Here is an 18653-nt window from a genome sequence, read left to right as displayed (position 1 = left end):
AAAGTAGAGAACAAGAGAGTTAAAGATAGAGAAAGAATTCAAAAGTGATGGAAAGAAAAGGAAAAGAAAAGAAAAAAATACAAAAAGAATAACTTCCAAAATATGGATTAGAATAATTGTATGCAGGGAGGGAGGCTGTCACTTTCCATCTGGATCCCATCCTGGAAGCTGCTGCAGTTAACCCCAATGGATTTCCTGCTTCACTCTGTTTAATGCATGTGAGATCTATGGCCACATCACTTAGTGACAGCGATCCCTAAAGTCCCAGTTGGCATTGTTAACCGAATCCCACTGTCGTTACACAAGGCAACTTCTTGCCAGCTTACCACAACCAAAGTCAGTGGGGAAGCCAGAAGGTAACTGCAGATCCCAGACCAGCAGGCAAGTAAGTGGCTGCCGCCAGGTGGGGAAGGGAGCAAGGGGGTACACAGGGGTGTGGCAAGGGTCAGGGAGGGTGCACGAGGGTGTGAGGGGGTGCGCAAATGGCCGGTGCAGCACGAATGCAGAGGGGCTGGGGGAGGGCGTCCATAGGTGGGGAGACTTGTGATCTTCCCTGCCGGCTTCCCCGTTGACTTTCTGGGTAAGCTGGCAGGGAAGGTTGGAAATGGCGATCATGTGATCACAGGGTGCTGCAACTGGTCATAACTCTGAACTGGTTGCCAAGTGTCCAGATCACAGTCACGTGACTGCGGGGGTGCTGGAACAGTTGGAACTCCAACAACTGATCGTAACCACCATTTGTTCAGCACTGTTGTAACTTCAAATGGTTGCTGAACAAATGGTCATAGGTTGAAGACTACCTGTAATGGTTCAAGTATTGAACTGCTATCAAGGAGACCCAGACCAAAGTCCCTGCTCAGCCACAGAGCTCATGGATGACTTTCACCCAGACACTTTGTTCCTGTTGTTGGGAGGATAATAATGAGGGGTGATTATATTCTGCTTTGAGTTCCTTACATGAAAGGTGGGATAGTAATGTAAGAAATATCTAAATACATTTATGTGTTTATATGTTGCATTTATATCCAGTGTTTTGTCCAGTTGCTCCACAGCTGGATCAGATCAACCAGTTGCTTATAGAAAGCACACAAACAAAGAGGTGGAACCAACGGTTGGTCCAGGGGCTTTTGCTTCCTGAGGCTGTGAACAATATTTTATTTATTATGCTTTAATACCGCCTAATAATAAGTGTCCTTCTTCCCAGGTTCATGTAGAGCAGTGTTTCTCAACCTTGGCAACTTTAAGATGTGTGGACTCAGAATTCTGGAAATTGAAGTCCACACATCTTAAAGTTGCCAAGGTTGAGAAACACTGATGTAGAGAAACTAACTTGACAATTGGTTTGAATCTTATTTCAATACAAGTGATGGAATAATGTTCAGTCCCTCATCTGAAGCACCCAGCTCTTTTAGAGAGACCATGCCAGAGCACCAGTTCTGCTCATTCAACAGACAGGAACAAAAGGCTACCCCCTCTGAGCATTGGCCACCAGAGACACTAACTCTAGTTGAAGGGGGATTTTAAACAGTCTCCACGATCCTGGTGTGATAGTGCAATTCCTATGCCACTCTGCTTTTCAAACTAAGGTTAATAATCTTGGCTCTGATGAGTTACTTGCAAACTGGCATTAGTTAGGCTAAACACTGTGGTTTCCTTTAGCCTGACTCATCTATAAGCCAAAAGTTGTGGTTTCTAAAACAGGGATGATTCACCCATGCTAAGCTAAAGTATATTGTGATGTAACACTATGCATGAATCCAGTTAATTGTCTTAAATTTGCCGTTTTGTGTTTTAAAGAAAATTAAATGGCTTAGATGTCTGTTTCAGTCCATCTCCAGTCCTTATCCAATCATACTGGTAAATCCTGAAACCATTCCTTTGTTTCTTATAGCTTGTTTTCAGTGGGAAAATATGTGGCATGTCACTTTTCTTATAGTTTCCTATGAAGGGTTTTTAAATTGCTATCACTGTATGCCAAAGGTTAAACAATTGCTTTGTAAGCATTGGCCTTGAACAGAAGTAATTAAGTTCAGCATAGGAAAACAGTTTTAAAATGACATTTTTATTGCTTAGGTTTTTTTATTCCATCACAGAACCATGCTATTTATTGTCTTTGATTAACATTCTTAAATTGAAATTCAGAGATTGATTTTCCCCAAAATTGCTTTGTATGCTGTTCAATGCAGTTGCCATCCTTACTAAAATATGCACTTAGAATGTAGAGCTGGCTGTTTTAAAACCACCTCTTCTATATTTGTCCCCTTTCCGTGCAATATACGAGAACGTAGTGTTCTTTACCTCCCCCTCCTGCAAAATTTTCTTTTCTTTCTTTCTTTTTTTTCATTTCACTGTAATTCATCTTATTTGGTTTCTTCATTTTGACATGCCCAAAGATACATCATGGGAATTTTTTCCAGCTAGCAGAGCAAGCTTGTGTATATTAGCTGGGATAATGTTAGGTTTTAGTTTAATGTTTTGTGTGAACCTAACTGGTAGTAGTTTATCCACTAAACAGTGGTTCAAACAGTGGTTCAAATCCAAATGTTTTCTCGCTTGCTCACAGAACTGAAATTCTTACTTATTGTCAAAATGAGAGAATGGACTGAGATGGAAGAATTCTAGGCTGGATCTGGGCAAGGACAAAACAAAAATAAATGGGAAGCTAGCAAGCTGAAAACAAATTACCAATCTCCAGCTAGCCATTATTTTCAAGAATGCAAAATCTCCTTAGCTATTGTTTTATTACCAAAAAGGTAGTTAAAACTTGAGTTGCTCTGAATGGTAGATCTTCCTTTCTTGCTCACTTGCACTGTCAGACTAGAGACCTATAGGTGTTAATTTGGGCTTTATACTAGAAGGTCTTGAGGCTTCTAGAATGAGGCCCAGACAAATTAACCCCAATAGCTCTCTAGTTTGACAGTGCAAGTGAACACGAAGGGAAGGTCTGCCATTCATAGCATGTACAGACTTCCCTTCCTACAGGCTGCTGACAACCCAGGCCAAAAGATAATTTGAACAGCTAAGTGCATTGTATTATAGCCATCAAAATGCAAGATCTGTGAATTCAAATCCTGGTAAAAGGTTGAACTAAGAATACATAAAGACCTGATGAAGTCCAATAAGAATGAAAGTGGTCATATAGTGTCTCCTGGTGGTCAGTAGTGAACAGAACCACTGTATTACAAAGCGTGCAGAGCATAGTTTCTGGAATTCTTTCCAGTCCCTTCATAATAGCCTTAAAAATTAAACAATTTTTTTTCCATTATTCCTACTAATAGTAGAAGCCGCCAAGAATACTAATGGTGGAAACTATAATTCAGTGCTTTGTTTGGGAGTGTACCCATCTGACTAGAAAAAAAGATTAAAAAATGAGTTATTTGGGGTGGAGGGAACAAATTTGCTAGGTTCCTCTGGCCACTTATCTCATTGTAATGATTTTATTGAAAGGTCAGATATGCCCACAGGGCTGTTCTTACATTACCATATATTGTTTAACTAATAGGATCGAGGAGAGGGTTGGCTTTGCTTTCTGTGATATAGTATTTTAATAAATGCAAGGGATGTTTGCTTCTGCATGGGGACACATTAAAAAGTACCAAAAGTTCACTGTGTGGCACAGCACTTTTGTAAGGTAAAGAGACATAAACAGTATCAACCATTATCAAATAAGCTTTGCTTGATAAATTTAAGTGATTCAGAAATATGTGACAAGATTGAAACCAAACAGCTTAATTGCCAGATGATCAGCAGCATACCAAAAGACCAACTGGTGCCAGCAGAAGTTGCAGTTTGAGGGGAAGGGAGAAAGACAATAGAAACCTGTTTCCTAGCTACCAAGCGAGCCTTCCAGCACCTGTTTGATCTTCTCCAATCCCTGCACTATTGCACATTCACTCATACATTGCATGTTTACAGCACATTAGGCATCCATTTCTAAAAAATATTTACACAAATGTGATGAGATGCAATTACAGGTGAGCAGCCCCATGAAAGTATTGCGGACCGAAGATAACTTGCCTATCTATAATCATCATGCCTGAAATCAGTAATGAGCTTATGTGGTTGGAATAAGGTTCCGGGTGCTCATAGCACAGTATTTAGTCGTGACCGACTGCAGTGGTGCAGTCAGTGGTGTGGGGAAAATCACCCCAAGATTTGGTAGCCCTAGTACACACGGCCACTAGATGGCAAAGGTATATAGCAACTCTAGTTCTTCTAGTGGTGGTCTGAAATTTTGCAGCCCAGATATTAGCTTTAATGTTCCTCTGTTGTAATAGCTACTGCATGAAAGCAGTTTGTATTAGCTTCAGTGTATTGGGTATAAGGTATAAACTGGCCAGGTGTATGCTTAAGCAGTTCTGAGAATATATCATACAGTGAGCCCCGGAGCAAAATACTGATAGTCCTTGGAAATCCGTTCATGCATTATTCCTCTGATGTGTGGCATGACATTTTTTTGTGTGTGGGTATGTGCCTTCAAATCAGTTTTGACTCCTAGTGACTGCCTGGACAAGTCTCTGCAGTTTTCTTGCAAAGATTTTTTGGATGTGGTTTGCCATTGCCTGATTCCTAGGGCTGAGAGAAAGTGACCAGCCCAAAGTCACCCAGCTGGCTTTGTACCTAAGGTAGGACTAGAACTCACAGTTTCCCGGTTTCTAGCTTGATGCCTTAGACTAAACTGCCTCTTGGCATACAGAGATATATACTGTATTATAAATGAATCATTGCTGAAAATATAGCAAAATATTTTGATCTTCTCCCTTTCCACAATCTTCTACTGAACAGCAAGGGTGGAAAGAAATTGCTGTCAATCTAGCTTGCATCTGAAGGAGTAGAGGAATCAGAAGTTGGAATCCATGGTGATTTTTGCAAATGCCACTGAGATCGTTAGTTCAAATAGAGATGCCAGATTATCTTTCTGTAGACTATACCAACTTCCCTGTCTGGGCTTATTTAACTCTTTCTATGAAGTTGTCTCTGCAGATAGTAACTTCTCTAATTTAAGATCATCCCATTTGCTGATAGGCAAAGATGGGCAACCTCCAGCCCTAGAGCTATATGTGGCCTTGAGCCCCCTCTCCTGTTTCTGTAGCTCCTGAAACCCTGTCTGCTTACAACTGTGGAAAGCTTATGGTATGATTTCATCATACAAAGAGCTGTAGTGAAAACCATAAAATAAGCTTAACAAAAGTTTCCCATCAAATCTCCCACCAAATGTAGACTCCTTCTATCCTGTCCTTGCTTTATGCATGATGCAACCCTATCATTTCCTTATCAGCTGCAGTCCCTCATCTTCCTGCTCAGTGCATCCCCCTGCCACAAAAGTTTCCTATTCCTTTTCTAGGCCATGCTCTCATTTTCTGATGGGAGTGTCCTGCTACAGAGGTGTCAAGACTGCTGAATTCACAAACGGCTGGTGATGTGGTGAGAAAAGCAGTCAGAAGTTAATTGCAAGAGTTGCTATGTGGAAGAAAGCAAACCAGCAAAAAATCCAAGCAAGTTCTAGAGATCGTAAAGAAAAAAAAAGCTGATCAAAACCAAGGGCCAGCCCCCAGACTAGTCCAGATATTGTTCCTGCATTTACTGCTGGAAACCTGAGGAGCTAAGGTTGATATAAAGCAGTTCCAAAACAAGGCTGAATGGTGAGTCAGCCAGGGAACTTTTACCTTTGTTCCAAGTTAAGAACAGCTGTGAAATATGGAAGTCTGAGATAAGATGGTTTATGCTTAGAAATAAACCCTGAAGTCACCTTAACGTTTTAAAGAGCTGCTCCCTTTCATAGTAAATGTCATCTCACCCTGCTTGCACACTAGTTTTGACAACACTTTGTTTTGCAAATATGATTGAAAGACACTGAGGAGCCTGTAGAAAAGACCGTGTACAGCATCCAGATGATAGTTAAATTTAGGCTATGACTACAAATGGGACATGGTTTGACCAACTGCATGTCAAAAGCTCTATAGTTTTGGGAGTATAAGCAATTGATAGGTACGGTAAATGCAACTGTGTTGTATCCTTGAGAATCTACATTGTAGGCTATTTGTGATAAAATGCTTAAATATGTTATTAATTTTAAATGACCTACTGGATTAAAGAACAACCCTGTTGGAACAGGTAATTACATCCAATCTTAATTCCATATTAAGTATGTCAGTTTTAAATACTTGATTTTAAATGTGGAACATTTGTCTTACTAAGTATAGCATACGCTTACCTTTTTGGTAAAGACTAGAATTTATAATTTTTAAAAGATTGAATATCAGAATGTTTTACTCACTTTTAGTCCTTAAATTTTATTATTCATTCCATTCATAGTTAATTCTCTTTATTATAAGTTTAATCAATATCTCTAAGTTATAACCTTCTGTTGAGCTTCTATTCTTATTTTGCTATTAGTGTTTGAAATTTGAGACCCAGGTTAGGGTGTTAGACTAAGAAGTGGGAAACTTCACACAGCTATGGTAGTTCAATGTGTGACATTAAGTTAGTGACAATCCTACTTCACATATTATGCATGGTTTGCTTGAGTAAGCCTCAACTGGTTAGATTATAAAATGCCAAGCCACAAATCATGATTTACAAACTAACATGACCGGGTCGATGCAAGAAGTTGAGCATATTTACTAGCAACTATATTATGGCTTAGTATGTGTGAACAGGATTGTTATTTTGGGTGGGGATATTATGTACACCATCTTCAGGTCCTGAAGAAAAAGTGGCATATAAATCTAATGAAAGAAGAGATGATTAAATGTATTATTTTAAAATATAATAATATTTTAGATTACTGAGATACTTGAAACTGAGAATACATGGGAAGGAGAGATTCTTTCAGAAGCAAAAGTCCATGGACCACAGAGATTTGTTGATTACTTTTCATGTCTCATCAGGCTAACTTGATTTGGGCTTGGAAGTTAAGTAGAATCAGACCTGGTTAGTGCTTAGATTGGAGACCACAAGGGGAATATCATGACTGTTGGCTAGACTGAGAATTCAGAGAAACCCAAAGGCAACCAAATTCCACATTGTTGCCAAGAAAGCTACATAAATGTACCAAATTGTCAGTAGTGGTCAGCCTCGACTCAAGTGTGTCTATACCCACTAGAGTGGATATAGTGGGTACAGTGATGTTAGGACCACTCATACCAGCAAACCCTATAATTTGCTTTTCCTTTCACAGGCTTTTCTATTGTTTTATTAATAGAATCATGACACAGCTGATCTAATTATATAACATTGTCTCCACATATGGTGTGATGAAGAATTTTATGTACATTGTAAGAATCATTGGTGTATATACAAAGTCATCCTTTTACTGAGTGTGGCCATTCTAAATGGGACGTTGTCTTGGAGACCTAATGGTACATTAGTAATAAAAGTAAGCTAATGTGAGGGTATCTAATTAATATAAGCAAATAAATGAGAAGAACACTATCCTGTTTTATTGCTTGCCAGCAATCAATTTCTTACTCAGAGGTAACTGCAAAATTATGAGAATCCAGAGGTCAGGAAGCTGAATGAGGAAGATACAAGACCCATTCTTCCTGCCAAAGGGTAGTGCAAGGCATATTAAAAAACAATTAGACATGAATTCTCCTCCTCCTCCGCCTCCTCCTTCTCCTTCTCCTTCTCCTTCATGGTTTCTGCATGGCTACTGCAAACATTTAAGATATGAAAGGAATGAATCAATGAAAAAAATATGACTGTCATTATTGCTGGTAATACAGTGTATCCAAACTTCCTATTTTATCAGTGGCACTCCCACTGGAGTTATAAAGTGGTTGATTTTTCTACAACAGTTATTTAATTGAGAAAGGAAGGAAGGGAGGGAGGGAGGGAGGGAATTGTTTCCTACATGCTCACCCTAAAGTCCAGATGCAAGCAGAATAAGAAGAAAGTCTCCTGTGAAAGAACTGATGACCTCACAATAAAAGGATAAGCAATCTGCATTTTCAGACATCCCCGAATTAGACTAGTCTCATGCGCCATTGGAAGTTGTTGGATTACAGCTCCTATTATCTTGCGCTGTTGAGTTATGATGGTTGAGAATAATGGGCATGTACACCTGGGAAGCCAGAGTTTAGGTTTGCAATGTAGTAACCAGCAATTTCACTTGAACCTGCAAATGGTTTGGTAACCTTAATGGTTGAAAGAGTGAAGTCATTTGTTCCTAGAATATGTCCTCATAATTGACAGGAGTAAGAGATTTCTTGAATTGTTGGCTTGGTATAAGAATAGGCTTTTTGCCCTGACCTGGCTGATTATCAGCCTTGTATGTCCACCGTCGTATAATTTCATTGCAGCTGTTCTCCTCAGGGTTCCTTCATAGAAGACTGTAAGGTTTAGATGCAGATAGAACTACCCAGAAGGCTGTGAGAAATATGTAGATGCCCCTTGTTAAAACCCGGGAATTAGCTTTTTGCCTTTCCTGAGTTAGGGATGTATGACTAAGAATTAATTTGACCCATGTTAATGTTACTTATCTTCAGATGAATATCCAGCATAAAAATCTTCATTTGTTGTTTGCAGCTTTCTCTACCCGCATAGCTTTTGTAATCTGCTTGCTTTAATAAAAATATTTTATTGTATATTACCCTGATTTGCACTTTTTGAAATCTCTCTCCATCTAACATTAGAGCATATTATAAGCTCTATTTATTTTTTTTTGGTATACACCTTTTTCAAATGATACTGTTTTGGATGCATCTGTTACAAAGAAGTCCATATGTTCCATATTGGGTTGATTTTGGTGGATTATGTCAGTTTACTCCCATAGAAGTCCATGGTAGATTGTTTTCTAGCACATTCAGTCTGCTGCCCTTTGGGCTTAAGATGTTGGAGCTTCACCACCTTCTAGCAGAAGTTCTGGTCATTTGCTGGAAGTCAGAGTTTAAGTCCCAGCCTGGCCCTGATAGTACTGTAAGAATAATTTGAACTTTTTAATTTATTTAGTTTATTTATTTTAGATGCTGCCCAACTCCGATCAACTCTGGCTCACAGCATAAACATAATGTATTATGTTTCTGCTAATGTGCTCATGTGCTACTCTCTGCATTGGATCAGTTAGCTATTTTAGTTTGTATATTCACACTCCATTCTGAGTTACAAAACCAGAATTCTTTCCCTGTATCGGAGGTGTACTTTCTATTTTAGAGCACAAGATGGACTCCACTTATTTCTGGTTGCTTAAAGCTGCCAGTAGAAATCATTGTCCTAAGCACCTCTCTTTTAAAATGTTCTTGCTGTAGCCTGTCCAGATGTGTGCTTCAAAATGTTGGAAGATACTGTGTTCTAAATCTTCAGGGGAAAAAAGAAGTTAGCCTTTATTTTTTTGCAGAATAATAGAACAAGCAGCCTGAGAATATGAGGATCAGCAGCTTCAGAGAGATTAGATTTATGTGGATTACACATTTGAAATGATGAGAAGAAAGAATGGTAGTCTCATAGAAATGAAAAGCACAGATTTTTACTTTTTTTGTGTGTGTGTGTGTGTGCAAAGAGTTGATTCCTGTTGGTGTGAACAAGCTATCTTGCTTTATACTGGTTTTATGAATGTTGGCAATATCCTAATTTTTAGGTTTTACAAATATTAATATCAAACATGTTAATTGTTTCAATGTCATACAGTGCCATTTTATTATCCCTGGCTGTATCTTTTTATTTTCAGTGCCTTGCTGTCATTGTTATTTAAACTGGCAGTCTTTGGTGACCCATATAAGATTGGGGAAAGATAATAGAACCAGTATGGTGTAGTGATTAAGGCACCGGGCCAGAAACTGGGAGACCATATGTTCCAAGTCCGCCTTAGGCACAAAGCCATTTGGTTGACCTTGGGCCAGTCATTCTCTCAGCCCTAGGAGGGAGGCAATGGCAAACCAATTCTGAAAATCTTGCTGAGAAAACTGCAGGGACTTGTACAGGCAGTCACCAGGAGTCAAAAACTGACTCAGATGTATGTATTGTGTGTTTATGTGTTTGTTGCAGAATATAGCTTAATATGGTATTACTCCTGATCAATACTTAGGGTGTGCCATATGTATTGACAATATATTGAATGATCTCTGATTCATGATTTTGGGCATGTTTGAACAAAACAACATGAACATGAACAAAAAAATAAGAGCAAAATCACAAAAGACCAGTAAAGTATGATTTTTAAGAATGTAGAATGAAAAACAGTACATGAATCAGAGATCATTCAATATATTGTCAATACATATGGCACACCCTAAGTATTGATCAGGAGTAATACCATATTAAGCTATATTCTGCAACACACACAAAAACACACAATACATACATTTGAGTCAGTTTTTGACTCCTGGTGACTGCCTGTACAAGTCTCTGCAGTTTTCTCAGCAAGATTTTCAGAATTGGTTTGCCATTGCCTCCCTCCTAGGGCTGAGAGAATGACTGGCCCAAGGTCAACCAAATGGCTTTGTGCCTAAGGCGGACTTGGAACATATGGTCTCCCAGTTTCTGGCCCGGTGCCTTAATCACATGACGCTTGCTGAAAATGTCATTGGAGGACTGTTCTTTGATTTCCCAAAGCAGCAGCTACACATTATGGAAGCCATGTAACCAGTTCTTTCTATCCTCTGGTAACATGCAGAAACAAACACAGCTGATTTTCTATCTTCAAAAGCACCAGTCATGGATTAAATGGTCAAAGAATTTCATAGGGTGACTGTTCATGTCATATGTAGTGTTCATATCCTACTGGCAGTGGCGAAGAGGAGATATTGACATGGGTTGCTGTCTCATACACAGAATATGTAAGAGAGGAACATATAATCTCACACAGAACTGTCCGTTGTGCTGAAATTTGCTGGTTACATTTACAGTGGATTTTCTTAGTCTTTGGGTTTGCTATCAGATAAAACTTCCTGAGTCTAATAATCCATCCACAATGGAAGCAAGCAGAGTTCTAATGTATTTGCCTTGAGAATGGCAATTATATATATTTCTGAAATATCCATTTTTTAACACATACTAACAAAACCAAACCTGGGATAACTGTGTTCATTTAGAAAATGTAAATTAGAAAATCTGTATTTGAATACACCAAGGATGCAATTCTATATTTCACTGTTAATGTAGTAGAACAATAAGATTTTCTGATAGTAAATATGTATAGGGTTTGATAATGGTAGAAATGAAACCTCTTCTTTGCATATCACAGAATAGTTGAGGTTATATAGCAAGGAAGTTGGCTCTCTTTGGTTTAACTGTGATGCATCTCAGTTTAGATCTCAGTGTGTTCTGTTTTCTTGCTGATCCTAGTTTGCTTATTTATTTAGTAGGTTGGGATGAGGTATTTGATAAATCCCTGCTTTTGGACTTGGCAAACCTTAAGAGGGACTAAAACAGAAAAACTGAGGAGGGAATGCATAAACACAGAAGACATAGATGCTAGAAACAGCAAACATGAAATAAAAGTCATATTAATCTGAAGCAATCATCTAATTATCTGGCTGTGATTCAACTCACAGTTAAATCACTTAGCTCAATGTTCTCACCTCCTCCTACCTTTTAAAACAAAGTCTTATTTTGCTTCTCAAAACAGCACAGCCAAATACAGCGTGGTGACATTTCTACCTCGATTCTTGTATGAGCAGATTAGAAAAGCTGCAAATGCTTTCTTTCTCTTCATTGCCTTACTGCAGGTATGTCTCTATTGTTGAAGTAAAATGACTACATGCATAGCTTAATTTTCTACAGTGACAGGTGAAGAATCTGTGAGTACCAACTCTTGTGGCAGTGATGAAGTTGCAGAAGTCTAAACCTTATTGCATGATGAATTCAGTATATTCAAAAAAATGTATGTAGATCATTTATCCATTTTGCCCTGAATCATAACAGGTATTTGTAAGTTGAATGTTAGCCTAGAAAAGTTCGGTTAATGATAAATGGTTAATGCTTTTAGCCTGTTGTTATACACAATAGTATCAAAGCAGGAAATAGCAGTCTTAACTAAAACCAGGCTTGGATCTTGGATTTTCCAACTCAAGTTCAGTGATATAAGCTGAAGTCAAGAATTGTATTGGTCAGAGAAAACAAGAAGGCCACAGTCATGCGGCAGTAATCTCAAGCAATCAGGAAGCACTGCATTGATTATCAAATAATTGGAGTCAATACTGCACATTCCTATACTGTTTTGTGCCAAAGCTGTCTTTCCTGATTTTGGGTCTCCAGTTGTTACTGACTAGAACTCCTATCACTTCTGATTGTTGACTAGGCTGGGATGATGTGCACTGCAGCTTAACAACATCAAGAAATCTAACTCTGGTAAAAGGCTGTCTAACTAGAGCTCTGAACCTTGATCACACATAGTCCAGTGTAGTTACTTTTAGTCCCCAATATTATGGGCTAATGACACATCTTAGTACAGATAGGGTCACTTAAGAGCAGCTATAGAGAGAGGATATTTACATCCTAAATGTTTCATAAATCTCTGCCCAAGTGATTCTGTCAAGTCATATTTTTTCTGACATTGGATCCCTGGAGAGATAAAGCAGCAGAGAAGGGGCATTATTTTGAGTACTGAAGCAGCATGAAAAAATAAGACAAAAATAACTTCCTCAATCATCTGCTCACTTTAAATTCCCCCAACTGAAATTTCTTAAGATATGACATTATTTTTCTTGTATATGCTTTTACTTCAGCATTGCCATCACCTTGCTTTGAATACTTTTCTAAATGCATATATTTCTTTTTCAGCAAATTCCAGAGGTCTCTCCAACTGGAAGATATACTACCTTGGTGCCATTGCTATTTATTCTAACAGTTGCTGGCATCAAAGAGATTATAGAAGATTATGTGAGTATATCTTTATGTGTTTAGAAGAAATGTTTCTCCCTTTGCAACGTAGCAAGAGACATTCAGATGTATAAAACTACCTATCATGCATGATTACTCAAGTCACTTTGATAGTAGCTCCAGTTTGAGACAATGGCATACTGAAGATTTAAATATATATATATTTTTAAATTAACCACCCAGTAGGATAAACTAGGAGCCCACTATCTTGATGACTAGGAGAAAAATAAGTGTTTTTTCCTGTTTCCAAATTTTTTTGGATTTTTCAGATGTAGCATAGTAGCTCCCTGGTCTTGTTACATGTAAAATATAGTAAGTTTGATAAAAAAATTTCCTGGAAGTTCCTGAATATTGCAACATATGGGAAGGTTCACATACTATAAATGAAAAGTTTTCTGGAATTTTATGAGTAAAGTTGCATATGTAGCTATGCAGAAAGGATTTACTCCAGTTTAATGGAACAAAAGGACAGTGCTTCATCACTTGTGCTAGTTGCTTTAATGCAAGGGTAGCAAAAAGTTGTGAAGACGTTACTGAAATAAAATTCCCATCAATCAAGATTGACTACATTAGCTTAGATTGATGGGAGTTGAGATTCTACCCCATCTGGAGGATTATAGATTACCATTTCCTGCCCTAATGTGTGACCCAGAAAATGATCCAGCTGAGAGGAGGACCAGAGCTCTTTTCATGGAAAAAACCCTAGGAGGAACCCTCAGCATTATCATGTAGATAAAGCATCAAATAGTAGATATGAACAACATTGTTATCTGAGGTACTACAGTGTTAGTACCAGTCAGAGCAGACAATATGGGACTAAGTGAATAAAAGTTCTGACTAAGTGAAAAACATAATGCTGCTGAAGCTAGTCTGAGTCTATAAGCTGCCTAAATCAGTGAACACCTGGGAATCAGAATGAAGCAATGGAGAAAAGACAGACGTTTAATAAGAAATACATTCCTTGAACATACAACTGTATGGCCGCTTAAAAGGTATTAGTGAAAATCCAGTGTTGCTCATTCCATGAACTTCCTTGATAAATTGGCATATGTCAGTAGAGCAGCTGCTTTGTATATATTCTCCTGCAACCCCCAAATCTGATGTAGAGGGATACTCCAAGATAGATAGTACATTTGGGAGAGGGAGGAGAACAAAGGGAAGTAAGCAAAAGTCCCCTTTACTCTTCCATTATACATATATTTGGTAATCATTACCTACAGGAATTAAAAAATGCTACTCCATCTTGAACTTATGGCAAATAGTAGGGTTCATACTAATGCATAGGAGAAAAAAGCCCATGATATTAACACTCACTAGAAACAATGATATATATTAGGTTTTATGCTTTGCTTTAATCTTTCAGGCCAGTTTTTTACCCAACTTGAATACAACTAAATGTTTGTGTTTTGGCTTTTCAACAGAAAAGACACAAGGCTGACAGCACAGTGAACAAAAAGAAAACAGTAGGTAAGGCCTTTTAAATTTCTTTTATACAAATTGTGCTATAAGAAGAATTATAACCTGACTAGTGAATAGTTACATCTAGTTTTAATAATGTTTGATATTGTATTATTGTGAAATATATGGTTAAGCTATGACTTCTATTATAAATTATGTAACTACTTGTCATACTCTGCTTTGATTTGTTTTAATAATGTTTTGCCTTTGACTTGTAGCTTGTAGTTCTTCTGACTAATTTGCTGTATGGTCTTGGGTAATGGCTGATTCAGTTCTAAATAAATGAATGTGAGAGACAATTTATTGCAAATCAGTAATTAATACCACTGGTTGCATCCTTTAATATTGTACTCTTCTCTGTAATTCATGTGGGCAGAAATAACATCAATTGGGTTGAAGCATTTAATGACAACAGGGGTGCAGTGCTCATCTGGAAATTATCACTGAGTTTAATGACATAGAATAGCATACTGTAAGAGACTTTAAATTCAGATCAATTCTCTCAAGTGATTTTTTAACATGGCAGCTCATGTTTGAGAGAGCAGGAATAATTACATTATTATTGCAGGCTGCCATTTCTTAATTAAAGTACACAATATTGATTTCACTGAAGGTTTGCAAATACAAGAACTTGATCCACCCAATAACTGCTATGTAATTTGTAGGGGAAAATTGAGCAGTATTTTTTAAAGTTCAAATTAACTTGAGAACAGAGCAGGCTACATTAACTACTCCACATTAAAGGAATAATGAAGGGCAGGGCCCAAGACTGCTTCCTGACTCATAGGCAGCTCTTGATTCTGCCAGTCAGAAGCAATGTTCAGCAATGCCATCTTCCTTGCCTTAATGCATGTTTTGTGGAAAGAAAAAAAAAAAAAGGAAAATCCCCCATAAAATCTTCTGAATTAAGGAGTTTTGATTGCGCAGTGAAAGATTTATCCAGAAGCACTCTTAAGAATGCTACCTTGTCCTTCACTGCCAACTCAATGAAGAGAAGAAAGGCCTAGAAATGGGACTTGCTGGTAGCATATGGCAAAGTTCCTGAGTTCAGATTGGGTAAGCTGGAGTTTTGATTATAAGCAATTAATATAAACTTATATAAGCCATCTCAAACATCAGGAAGTCATCACTGAACTGCCCATAATATAGAAAGTACTAAGCTAGATGGACCAAGGTAGTTTTCAGGGTTCCTTGGGCATTTTGAAGGGAATCAAGTTAGGTCCCAGTTAGCCTTCTTCCTCTACCCTAGTCCTTCTGAGTTGTTGTTATATGTTAACTTTGTTAACTTTTGATTTTAGAGGAAAAATTACATTTTTCTTTCCCTCCTGCAGTTTTAAGAAATGGGACATGGGAGAATATTATGTGGAAAGAGGTAAGAACTATTTTTAAGATGGTCTGGAAATTTGCAACTCTTTGATGGGATGATGAGTGATTTTGATCTTCTTTGGTGTTTCAGAGCTGGGCACTTGAATGTTCTTAATTCCTGAATCTTATTTAAGCAATTTGAATATTTCTCACATTGTGTATTCATTCCCATTATCAGTCCCAAGAAAAGCTTGTTTGTAAAAATGTATATCCCTTTGCGTAATGTAAATACATAGTTCCTTGCCTGTGGAAGTACAGAGAAGATGACATCAAGCTTTTAAAGGACATCTGTTATTTCTTTCTGGCTAGTTCACAGTCACATGTACAATGAGTGATTTTATTCTCTGAATAGGGAAGATAATACCATCCATAGACAAAAGGAGGCTTTGGGAACTCACAAGCTTTTAGAACAACATTGTATCCTCTTGCCCACAGTCTGTACCCACTTGGCTGGGATTAAATCCATAGAACTGGGAGTAAGTCCCATAGAGGGAAGGAAGACCTCTAAAACAGTTTGTGGGGCTGGGGTACATGCACTGGACATAAAATATTGGGACAGGGAGGAAGAAAATGAAGTGAGGAATGGAATTACAGACCCTGGAAGAGGCCATGACTGTCTGGCAATAATTGTGCATATGAGTGTATCAAGCTACATTTTGATGCAGATCAGATTTATAGGTTTTAAATCTTCATTCTGGTAAGCAGTTAATAATGCATGCCTTAAATCTTTTGAGGAAGAGAGCCAGTAAACCAATTCGTGAGATTAACTGTACAAGGTAACATTTGCATAGCACCAAGAAAGTATGTCTCCTGAAATCCGGGAAGGGTGATATGAGATGATGTTTTCTTTCAGCTCTTGGACCATTCTAATTTTTGATTCCAGAGAGGAAGGCCATTTAGAAGAGGCACATTTTATTTCAGTTGGAAAAATCGTGCCCTGTTCAGTGTGGCTGCCACTATAGTAGAAGGAGATTTGTAAAGACCACTGTAAATAAAATTGAACAAAAAACAATACTTGATACACCTCAGATAACTAAAGAAAAAATATCAAAACCTCAGAGAAAACTGAATTTGAAAGTGTAAAAGGTATCTTCTATAGCTTTACAATCAAGTAAAAAAAAAAAGTACAATGAGAGCATTGTTTCCAAGAGAAATCAGTGTATGGTTATGCTTAGTATAATGTTTCCTGAGTTTAAGCTAACTAACCATACTCAAGATTGTGGAGTCCTTGGGGTTCTCTGAGCTTGGTTGTTTTCTTGCAAACGTTTCGTTACCTAGCTAGGTAACATCTTCAGTGCTAGAGTGGAATGGGGTTTGCTCTCTGTTTATATACAGTGGCATGCCCTGCCAGTGTTGGTGGGGGTGGGGGTTTTGTTTTCTTTTTTCTCTGGTAGTTCCTTAATTAGAGTATTGTTTATTGTATGTCTGGTGATAATCTTGGTGTTAATCTCTGCTTATCTGGGTGATGATTGCTGGTAAGGAGATGTTCTGGTCTTTTGTTTTCCTTTATTGTCTCTTTTGAATAGCGTGCAGATGTTGTTTATCTCTATGTGCCCATTGATGGCTACCTTGTCTGAATACCAAGCTTCCAGGAATTCCCTTGCATTTTTGGATTTAGCTTGGTCTAAGATGCTGACAGTTTCCCAGTTGAAACTATGGTTAAGTCTGTTCATGTGTTGTGAGATTAAGGAGCCTTCATCATGTCTTCTGACTGCTAGTTGGTGTTCATGCTCTTCTAAACAAGCAACTCTAGAGGAGGAAGGAGAGTCAAATTACCAAGGAAGAGTAGATACAGGTAACCCAGAATTCAGGAGATGTTGCCAGGAAAACTAAAGCTCAGAATCTTTAGCAAAAGATGGCAAGAACAGCAAAAAGTGCTTCTTCAGATATCTTCTAATAAAAAGGGAGAGGGAGAAGCAATATATCATATAAGCCATTAGAGAAGAAGCAATACGCTAATCAAGGGACCACCAAGGAGAAAGCCACAACCCCACCAGAACTGGTAGGGCAAGCTACTATATATAAATAGCCAACAAATCCCACCTTCCACTGCACTGATGTTACTTAGCCTAGTAATGAAACATCTGCAGCCAAGCTTAGATAGCACCAAGAACCCAAAGGGCACCCATAAGCTATATATATTCTCTTCTACTGATACCACAAAAAGTGTGACTAATAACAATGAAAAGGCAGAATTACTCAACTCTTAGTTTCGCAGATTTCTCTATAAAGGACTAGGTGTTGCACTTGATAGTAGCAAAGAACATTCCAGCTGAAGCTTGGTAACAACATAGTATTATCTGCTGAATTTGAATGAATTTAGATCTCCAGAGCCAGATGGATTAACTTTTAGGCTACTGAAGGAACTTGCTTATGATCTGACTGGAATTCTGTTCATTATCTTTAAGACATCTGCAAAATAGGTTGAGGTACCAATGACTAAAAGAAGGCTAATGTCCCAAACTTTATTAAGGGAAAAAAGAAACCTCAGAGAATTACAGAATTATTCTGACATTAATGTCTGGGAATATTCTAGAGTAGATCATAACATGATCAATCTGTGAAATCAGTAAAAAATGTGAAAAATACTGCAGTGATTACTATAAGAATATCTCTTGTCAAACTGAGCTTATGTCATTTTGGCTGGGTAACTTCCTTAGGTATTATGGGAATGCTTTGGATATAATATACCTTGAATTCAGCAATGTATTTAGCAAGGTCCCCTTCATGGATCACTGCCTTGTTGTGGCGAAGGGGCTTGCGTAACTCAGTGAAGCCATGAGCTATACCGTGTAGGGCCACCCAAGACGGACAGGTCATGACAGAGAGTTCTGACAAAATGTGGTCCACTGGAGAAGGAAATGGCAACCCACTCCAGTATCCTTGCCAAGAAAACCCCATGGACAATGTTAAAAGGCTAAAAGATATGACGCCGGAAGATGAGCCCCTCAGGTCGGAAGGTGTCCAATATGCTACTGGGGAAGAGCGGAGGGCAATTCCAAGTAGCTCCA

General features: G+C 38.2%; 1 protein-coding gene across 2 annotated transcripts in view; it reads left to right on the top strand.

Annotated features, from left to right (window-relative positions):
- The window catches only part of ATP8A2 (ATPase phospholipid transporting 8A2), a 355224-nt gene that overhangs the window by 49284 nt on the left and 287287 nt on the right, over positions 1-18653 (top strand). For both annotated transcript variants that reach the window (XM_088140682.1, XM_088140683.1), the window contains 4 exons: positions 11567-11666; positions 12721-12819; positions 14241-14286; positions 15609-15649. In XM_088140682.1, coding sequence (XP_087996808.1) covers positions 11567-11666; positions 12721-12819; positions 14241-14286; positions 15609-15649 — 286 coding nt within the window. The remainder of the gene's footprint in view (positions 1-11566; positions 11667-12720; positions 12820-14240; positions 14287-15608; positions 15650-18653) is intronic.

The sequence above is a fragment of the Python bivittatus genome, unplaced genomic scaffold (genome assembly GCF_059951505.1).
Source record: "Python bivittatus isolate LINGU-HERP-01145 unplaced genomic scaffold, Pbiv_v1 ctg000340_np1212, whole genome shotgun sequence".
In the NCBI taxonomy this organism is placed as follows: Eukaryota; Metazoa; Chordata; class Lepidosauria; order Squamata; family Pythonidae; genus Python; species Python bivittatus.
The sequence above is the reverse complement of the archived record's forward strand: the minus strand, read 5'-3'. Positions and strand labels throughout refer to the sequence as shown.